The sequence below is a fragment of the Psittacula echo genome, assembly GCF_963264785.1.
Source record: "Psittacula echo genome assembly, chromosome: 13".
Lineage (NCBI taxonomy): Eukaryota > Metazoa > Chordata > Aves > Psittaciformes > Psittacidae > Psittacula > Psittacula echo.
In genome coordinates this window covers 9,768,955-9,778,730 of record NC_137749.1, presented here as the reverse complement: position 1 = coordinate 9,778,730, position 9,776 = coordinate 9,768,955, and the positions used below count along the sequence as shown (strand labels likewise).

The 9,776-nt window shown below is 45.6% G+C and overlaps 1 protein-coding gene across 1 annotated transcript; it reads right to left on the bottom strand.

Annotated features, from left to right (window-relative positions):
• Positions 1-86: 86 nt before the first annotated feature.
• On the bottom strand, positions 87-2,326 carry MIF (macrophage migration inhibitory factor). Its single transcript, XM_080628842.1, has 3 exons — positions 2,177-2,326; positions 1,065-1,237; positions 87-253 (listed from the first exon to the last, which is right to left on the bottom strand). Exons 1-3 carry the CDS (start codon positions 2,282-2,284, stop codon positions 187-189), a joined length of 348 nt encoding a protein of 115 aa, XP_080484968.1. The 5' UTR covers positions 2,285-2,326; the 3' UTR covers positions 87-186.
• Between the last annotated feature and the right edge of the window lie 7,450 nt (positions 2,327-9,776).

The window sequence follows — 9,776 nt, the reverse complement described above, 5'->3', positions numbered from 1 at the left end:
TTTATTTGTTTTCTACACAGAGAAAACAGAGGAATGTTGAAGCAGCAATATTTAAACACACTAACAAGGAGCCATTGATCTCAGAGTGCACAAAATGCAACAGAGGGCCATTTGTGCAGTGGTCTCTGCTAAAGGGGCAAGGTGAGAGCAGGTCCAGGAGCAGCCTCTTCAGGTGTCAGGAGTGCTCTATGCAAAGGTGGAGCCATTCCAGCCTACGTTGGCAGCATTCATGTCAAAGTAGTTGATGTACACCCTGCAAAAGAGGCACAGGAAGACACAACCAACCTTATTACCTCATTTATCTAAATAACAAGGGAGACAGGACAACAGGACAGGAGCAAAGCTTCCCATTCCTCAGGAAAATGTCAAGCTTAATTTTTACCGAAATCTAGCTAGCTTCTCTGGTAAAGCCTCCAAACTCACAATATTCCTCAGAGTCCCTGGAACTGTTTTACTATTTTTAAAATACAATTTACTCTTCAGTCAAGGACTGCCCAGATACCACCCAGCTTTTGGCTAGCAGCCTGTCAAGAATTCCCAGAGATCCAAACCTTCTGGTTCCAAATGCTGCAGTCCTTCATACGTGTCAAAGAGGCAGCCAAGCAGGTCCTCGGGGCCAGCTCTGCACTTCTCCCTTCTAACCCCACTTCCCATCCTTTGCCACTGCACACAGACACTGTCCAAAGGCTCCACAGCCTGTGAGGGAGCTGTCACAGCTTTCTGGTGTCTGTGTCTTTCAGATCCAGCCTGTTACTGCTCCTGCTCTGTGCTTTCAGCCATCCATCACCAGAAGACAAGACACAACACCTCAGAGGCAAAAGACATGCTGTACAACTTACCAGTCCTCTGGTATTTTTCCCTGCTCTGAGAACAGGATGCTATTTAATAGGGGACTCTAAAGGGAAAGGCATCAAACTCACTCGACATGGAAACATTGCAAACAGTAATTTGGTATTTTCTTAACCACATGGACTTAATCTTGGCTTTCTGTATTTTGAAATAAACTTGTCAAAGCCATTTCATAAAGCCAGATAAATAAGGCTAAAACCATGTCCCAGCCCTACCTGTCTGCAGATACATGCAAGTGCTTGGAGATCAGATCACACAGGAGCTTGGTGTAAGTCTTGTTCTGCTGCCCTCCTATCTTGCCGATGCTGTAAAGGCTGCAGAGCGCGCAGGGATCAGTGGAGCCCCCGAAGGACATCATCTGATCAGGTATGATGTGCACAGCTATGTACTGCGGGAACAGAACAAACGGTTACAGCCGGTCTGACCTTCCCTATCGCGATGCAAACTTGCTTTGTGTACCAACGTTAGGCACCACAGTTATGTGCTGTGTTGCAGCCCGGGCAGCTCACCAGCGCTGCCCTCTCGGCCCCTCCTTGGCGTGCAGGGAGCAGTAAGGGCTCAGGCACTGCAGCCCACTCGGGTGGCACGGTAGTGGCCCCCAGGCTGCGGGGATCCCCCTCGGTTTGGTTCTCAGCTTTAGGAGTGAAGGTTGTGTCTGAGGAGAGCCGCAGACGAGGGGGATACTCCCGCCTGCCGCTACACGGGGCAAAGAGCATACGGCTAGAGATAAAGGCCTTAAAACTGTGTGTGTATGCCAAAACGTACACTCTCAATCACAGCCTGAGCCACCGCGCTGCCTGCAGCTCCGCTTTAATTTCTCAGGCTGCAGTGGTCTGGCCCAAGAAGGACCGTGTCCGGGATAACCGGGAGAAGACAGACCAGAGCTTGGTATTGGTTACTTCGTTTTGCCGGATTCTCGCCGGCCTGTCGGATACTAGCGCCTTCCCCCACACATGTGGCTGAAATCCCGACACCCATCACGGGCGCAGCCAAGCCTCCAGCGCTGTAGCCATGCGAGCACCGAATTCCCTCGGGTCAGGCTGGCCCTCCGGGTGGCCAGGCCGCTGGCCTCCAGGAGCCGCTGGGCCTAGGCACAGGCAACCAGCGCAGCGGGAAGTCCACTGCTGCAGCGCGGCTGCCTCGGCCCCGCGGAAGGCCGCCGGGGAAGGTGCAAACCCTCTCCCCTGCGCAGCGGGGCCCGGAACCACGTCCTGCCCGTAGATGCACCCACGGCGGCCGCAGCCCCTCCGCCTCAGTAAGCGAGGGAGTGGGTGCAGCCCTGCAGCTCTCTGCCTCCAGCAGCATTGGCCCCACCGCCCGCCCTCACCTGCGCGGGCTTCCCGGTGGCCTTGGCTAGCTGCTGAGTGAGGTCACCCAACAGGCTCTCGGGTACGGCGTCCTTGCAGACATTGGTCTGGATGGCGAACATCGGCATGGTGGCGGAGATGGCGGGCGGCAGCGGAGCGGTACGGCTAGACCACCGGCAGCACAGTGGCGTGAGGCGAAGGCGCCGGAGCTTTTAGCGTGCACGGGGCTGCGCCGGCCTTAAAGGGGCTGCGCCGGCCTTAAAGGGGCTGCGCCGGCCTTAAAGGGGCCACGCCCGGTGGGAAGAGGAGGAAATTGGGGGGGGAAGGCACGACGAACATCTGTCTTCACAATCTGTTGCTCTTGATGCTGCTTGCGGCTTACGGCTTCCCGCCCGCGACAGCATCCTGGCCGGAATTCTCCCGGCTTTCCGCCATCGCTCGGTTACTAGAATGTAGCATTTTTTGAGGCTATGTTGTAGGCTCCTCCCTGGCACCGGGTCCCGCTCGGTAGTTCATACATAGCGTGATATCGGCGCATGTGGAACTCCTGCGGTAGCACTCCCGCGGGCTCTTGCGGGATCAGGGCCAAAAAGGGCCAGAGGCTTTAGCCTGGCAGTTACAAAGGGGATACTTGCCCTGACTCCCATGGGATTTTATTTTTTTGATTTTGCAAAATAAAGGCACATCTGTACTTTTTTTAACTGTGTGTATAGCTTTAACACGATGTAACCAGAAACGTCTTTGTTGGCACATTAATTATTTTCTAACTTTTTCCAGTCAAATTCGAAGTGATCTATTACTCCTCAGTATCCTCATTTTCTCATCATATTATTTCTACTGGAAAAAGGTAGAAGTGATTTGTTTTTGCTTAGAAAGGGTGCGTGTCTATTCGGAGGTGAGAGGCAGCCTGAGAGATGAGTCCTGCCTGGGCTGTGTGATGTGATGCACGTAGACTGCGGAGGACCCGACTCCCCACCCAGCCTCTTACATTGCAGCTCAGCTCCGCTGCACTGCTTGAAATGACTCACAGGAAGGCTAAAGAGGCTCAGGCCCAGAGCTCTCTCCACAAAGGCGTTTTACACACGGGAATAGAGGACGTGTTAATTTGTGAAACAGTGCCCACACTGCTGCTGCCAGAAAATTTGACCATGCATAGTGTTACACATGTGAACGCATATAGCCCTGAACAATTAGCCTGAGTATTAGATGTGAGTGCTTTGGAGTGGCACAGGCTATAACACTGGGTACTGGAGAACTTTTTTTTTGTGATTAACAGAGCTATTAAGAACTGAAGATACATTTCTTCCCTTTGATACCTCAGTTCCCTGCCATTGTGTAGTGCCACTTATTCCTCCCAGATTTGTTGCATGGAGGTGCAGTGGGAATTCTATCAGTGCAGGGAGAAAAACTTGAGAGCAACATCACCAACAGTGTAGTTGCTCTGTGGCCAGCCAGGCCCAAAGTGGCAGACCCTGGTAATGCTGCCACACAATGGAGACATCCACAGTTTCATTCTCCTTTGCTAGCTTGACTAAGGAAGAAGCAGTGTGTACGTTTTCATAGCTTCTAAAGATGCATTTTTAGAAGTTAACCAAATACTGTTGTACTTGGTGCACACCGCTTCCTCAAATGATTGCTCCACTCCTGCATTCGTAATGCATTTTTGGATGCACAGGATCTGTTTTAAGACACAACTGCCTGTGCTTAAAATAAGAATTGTGAATAAATGCATCTAAAACCAAAAAACCTTAAATGTAAAATGTTTCACAGAAATATACCAAAGAGCATTCTAATAATGTGCCAGAGACACAGGCAAAGGTAGCTGTTATGGTCTGTATTACAGAATATGAGAATTGTTAGCAAGTAGAGATGGTCTTAATTACACTTGCACCGTGAGGTACCTTAGGAACACACGTTTCAGTGTCTGAATGCTCCAAGAATAACTCTGAAAACATGTAGCACAGAAAGGCTTCAGAAGATACATGGGGCAGGCTGGCTGCAAATAGCAGGGCTGGGGCATTCACAGATGGCAGTTGTACATACCCAGCTGCATCTGAGCACAGAGCAATTGGGCCAGGGAGGAGGCACCAGGAGAACATCAGAAATACTGATGCTGTGGCTCCAAGATCAGGCAGAATGAGTGTGTCTAGGAAAAAGGCGGATTGATTTTTGGAAAAGGAAACTGCTCTTCACAGAAGGTACTGCTGTTTAGGGGCTTCATAGCTTTTCTGCCAAAAGAATACCTACCTCATGTCATGTTTTCCTCCCTCAACAAGCAGTGCTGCAAGGCAGATATATAATAAGACATACTGTGTTTAGATGCTAAGTAGCACATTGCTATATTGGCTGTGCTGCTTTGATTCACCAAGGCAGCTTTCAAAATGCTTGTTATTCCAACTTTGGAAGCAAATGATCACATATGATCCAGAGTTTGAATAATAATCTATATCTGAACCTTCGTTTCCTAATTAATTTATCACTTTGGCCTCTCGGAATGGCTAACTGTGCCTCTGCTACTTTTTGAGCTGCGCTCTAATCTTCACTGTCACTGAAAATTGTTCAGTGGATGAAAAGGGGAGGGCAGAACAGTGAACAGTGGGTTTTTCCACTTACTGCCTCTGCTGAGTCCTGAGAGACTCACAGCACAAGTTTATCTGAGCAGCTACATGTCCCTGGAGTGATAGAACTAAGGAGGACCTTGCCTGCAACCCATCCATTTTAAATAAGAAGCAATCTTATGTGTGTGAGCCTCCATTGTTTTAACTAAAATTCTACACCTGGGCATTGGCATTGCAGCTCACGCAATTGCTCCTTTCCTCTTCTTAGTCAGAGAGTTGCTTTAGTGACTTCACGTTTAGCCTCTTCAAGCAGCATATTAATAGAAGAACGCCAAAGGACAAGTTTGAGATTAATAGTTTTAAGAGTTTGTGGAAAGTCATGTCAGACAAGTTGCTGCACAAGCTCACCCATCAGATGCTATTTTCAGCTGTTCGTTCAGTAGGTCACAAAGCAATTTGGAGTAGACCTTGTTCTCTTGCTCCCATATCTTGCCAATGATGTAGAGAAAGCACATAGCAAAGGGGTCTGTGGAGCCACCAGATGACATCACCTGATCAGGAGATATCTGTATTGCTAGATACTGTTGGAAGAAGAAAAGGAATATTATTTTCCTTTGCCATATTAAGAAAAGTTTTGAAAACCAGGAAGGTATTTGTGTACCTAAACTGCAGTGAAATTGTGTGCATGCCAATCAGTTATGCTTTTGAAATTCTCCTGCAAGTTCTTCGTTTCACTTCCAGGCTTCCTAAATATTTTCCTGCAGGTCACAAAAATGAGAAGGTATGAAATACAGCCGCTCTTCTCATGACACACCTGTGAGAGCAGGCAGTGCCATCACAATGCTTTAATCTACTGCAGAATGGCTGTATTCTTAACTAATAGCAGTAGCAGCACAAAATAAGAAAACCAGTCCCAGGCACTCAGAGATACTTTTCACTAACACACAAATAGTTTCACTCTTGTTAAGTTACCCTGCAGCACAGATTCTTCCTTGCCTGCTGTCTTAAAGACTTTCCTCCACACGTTGCTTGCCACATGCAAGGCTTTCATGTGTTGACATCTTACTATAGATTTGTATTTTACTCTAAGACATTCACAGCTGTGTCAAGTGCAGTACAGTCATAATACTATTTAGGCTTGGTAGTCTTGGTTCCTGATAATTGCACTGGCTGGGCAAGGGCGGTTTCTTCAGTGATGAACACAACTGCACCGTGTGTGCTGGGCTGCCCACCTCCAGGCTTGAGCAGCTGCCTCTGGCTAGCCAGCAACAATACTCTCCTTTTGTACCCAAATGTGCATGAAGCCTAAGGTAAAAGCAGATGGCAGTCTGGAGTCCACTGTGTGGACAGACTCTGCTGAAACATTCAGAATAGGGCAAGAGGCATGCATGGGTGTTGCTCTAAAGGAGGGAACCACAGAAATGCTCAGTGTCTGAAATGCTGGTCTTGCAGAGAATGCCATGCACTAGAGAATTGCAACCTTCAACCCCAGTGTGCCCGATTACCTGCTGAAAGATGAGCCCTGAATGCTCAGCCCAGGTACACTGTTGGAAGATGAATCCTGCAGTAACATCTTTACCAACTTTGAATTTTAAATAGAAAGTTCATGTGCTCCAAGAGCTCAAGGACCTGCAACACCTCCAGAGCTTCCTCTGAGCCACTGGGCTCTCCCTGCCTGTGCAGGGAGGTCAGTGTAAGTGAGGGGTGTGCAATTGCATTGCTGCCGCCCTACGTTCCAGGGGGATTTTGCACCTCACTGGCCCATGCTGCAGTCTTGCCTGCTGAGGTAAATGTGAACTGACACAGTGGAGGTCTAGATCAACATCCCTCTCATTAAACAAAATACAGCCTAATCCTACTATTGTTCTTGATAGCAGGAAACCCAGAAGAAAGTATCTATGTTAATATTAATGACCAGCCTGCAATTTTCCTTGCTGCTAATGCACAGTGTCAGATTCACACACTGGGGAATCCAGGGATCAGTTCGTTTGGCATCCATTTGGCTTCTGTTCTGATCTTACCCACGTTTATTAGCAGCGCATCATTGGAACTCAGCAGCAATTAACCCTCTTGGTAAAACAAGTGAGCCGAGCACCAGGAGCTGGCTGGGGAATGGGTCTTGGCCATCATTTGCACCTTGTTTGGGTGCAAGATGCGTCAGACCACAGCAGTACAGGATAAGCTAAAGAGATGCTGATGAGATATCACTTGCTTGGCCCTGTTCTTCCTTGCCTGGACACCCTGTGCTCCCAACTTTATGCCAAATGTTAGAGACATATGCGTACCTACATCTATCCCAGAAGCAGATTGTTATTTAAAAAAAATAAGTTGAAGTGTTAATTGGCATTATTTTCTTCTTAGAATCATTTGAAAGGTTTGAAATGGGTTTTTCCAGTAGAAAAAAATGCCTATTTGATCAAAAATCAGTATTTTTTTTTCAAATGGTACCATTTCCTGTGAGAGGAAAGCTCTGCATTCCAGCCCATCCTAATCCTTTCCATCTTTCTGTGTTATAACTAAGAGACTGTCCTTTTCCAATTACCTCCTTTGTCACGAAGAGGTTGAATGTCCTCTTCAAAAAAATCTCTTTGTTGTTCCCTGTATATTTCTCAGTCACATTACATATTCCTTCCACACAGCTGCACAAACCTGTTCCAGCTGCATCCCAGCCCTAGTCTCTAGCTTTATATTCAGGAGCTGTTATGCAAGAACCACCAGCTGACACACACACACCCCCTCCCAACAGCAAGTACTTGCTAGACTGATAAAAAAGTGGGATGTTTGTTTTTGAAGGGAAATAGAACACATCAGTTTTACATGGAATTTAATTATATTACTGTGTGTGTTGGAAAAAATAAACCTTACTCCAGTTTACACTTCAGCCTTTCTGTGAGACAAGGCTTATACAAACCTTAAACATGCTTCTGACTATTCCCAAGATAGCTAATTTTGGTCAAATGTGGCAGAGATTGATTTCCTGTTTAATGAGACTAGTGATTGCATAAAGCTCCATTGCTGTTCCTGGAGAAAGAGGGACCTCCATCAGACAATCTGCCTGGAAGAGACACAGTAGAACCAGGCTTCTCCAGGTCAATGGGATTTTTAACTTGACATCAAATCAATTTTATGAGAACATCTAACCGTGTACAGCTGTCTTTTAAAGTCTGTAGCCATACAACAACTATAAATATTCTAATTATTAGTGCTGAACCAAGAATTTCTAATTGGTGGAAGAAATGTCAGTACTATTAACCTCCCACCACTGTTGGGATCTCTGGTACAAGTACAATGCAGAACCTGATTGGAAGCTCCAAGAACTTTTAACATTTTCCTCCAAGAACTAGGTGTAATCTTGCTGCAGGTTAAGATGCTGCTTCCTGCCTTATGCCACTGAGGAAAGAAAGAAATAAAAATCCCATCTCTTCCATACCAGCCTCCCTCTTCAGCCTTCTCTTCTAGAAGGGCCAGAATGTCTGTTGGTTCTTATAGTCTCTCATTTCTTTAGTTTTTTTCCTTTGGTGCATCTCTAATCTGCCTCTTTCTCAAAGTAAAGGTTCTGAGGCTGGATGGAGTACTCCTGCTGAGGCTTACTTCTTTTTTGTACACAACGCAAGTGAAATTCCCCTACTCCCAAGCATTGTCTTAACTCTTACTTGTGTTGTAACCCATAACAGCTCCTCAAATTCTTTGCTCTTTAATGAAATATTCTTTGTCTTTTGTGCAGTTTGACTTACTAATCAGCTATTGCAAGTGTTTCAGAGACTGAGAGTTATAATGTACCTCCTTATGCAACGCTTATTTAAAAAATTTAGATGGATGCCTCAATTGTGAGGTCTGGAATTCTTTCTGTGGAATAAACCATAACCCCAGTGGCACATGTTGTGGAGATCTTTCCTGAACTGTGACTAAGTCATGACAAAGATGCCTTAAAATTAGCATCTTGATTTTCCACTGTGTTGAGCACTGGATTCTAAAAAGTCGAGGAAGCTTGTTTTCAACTTACTCCTTTGTTGTGCAAATAGTCCCATAACAGTCAACAGGATCTCCTGGGAGATAGGAAATCCACAAGCTTTCTAAAACAAGCAGTTTTTATTCAGAGCAGAGGATGTGGCAGAGCTGGATAGAGTTTTACATGAGAGAAGTGATTAAGGGGAGTCATATGGTGTTTGTTGGAGGGTTGTTTGCAGTGAGATGTGTGTGGGGAAGCAGGTTGAAAATGCTGATGGGGATAAAATAAATGGTTTGTTAATCTTTCTACCATGAAGGTTGCTGTGATTTAAGGGCTTTTCTATTCACTCCATTCCCCAGACTGAGGAAAAGAGGGAGAGCTTTCTATAGCTTGTGCTAAAGGCTTGTACTGCAATGGTGTAATTTAAACAAATACTTATAAATGGTGAAAACCTCTGCATGGACATGTTTAAGTTGATTGTGTGGTTTATGCTGATTTTAAGTCAGTTTCTTCACTGTAGCACCCTTGCTGTAAAAAGCCAGCAAATAAAAAGTCAGGAGATGAATTACTATGTGCCAGTATTCATCTACAGCCCATGTTAGTTATTGTTAGATTGCATCTCCTGTATCCAAAGCATTCTGAAAATAATGAAAATCCTGAAAAAAAATCCTGAAATAAAATCTGTACAAACAGCCTTTCCAGGGCATGTTTCCTATGTCAAAGCATTAACAGCAAACTCAAGGAATAGCTCCATCTGTAAGGAGAGGAACTCTTGTTTGTAATATTGATAAACCTTTTCTTTAGTGATTAGTTAAAAGAAGGTGGCATGACCCAAAGCATTTAGTCACAGATCTTACTATGCTTGTTAGTGGTAACTTGGAAAAACTTAGACTGTATTTCCAATGAACTTCACAATCTATTTTTTCTGCTGGGTACAAATAATCACTGGTTATTCGCAGCTTGCTTACATAACAAGAAAAACATTTCCAAACCAAACTCTTTCTTCTCTCAAAACATCTGATGTAATTCCCAGAAGCTGATGTACCACGTTGGAAATCATATCCTGAAACACCACAGATGCTCTTATGAGTGTGCTTTATTTTATGACAGCCA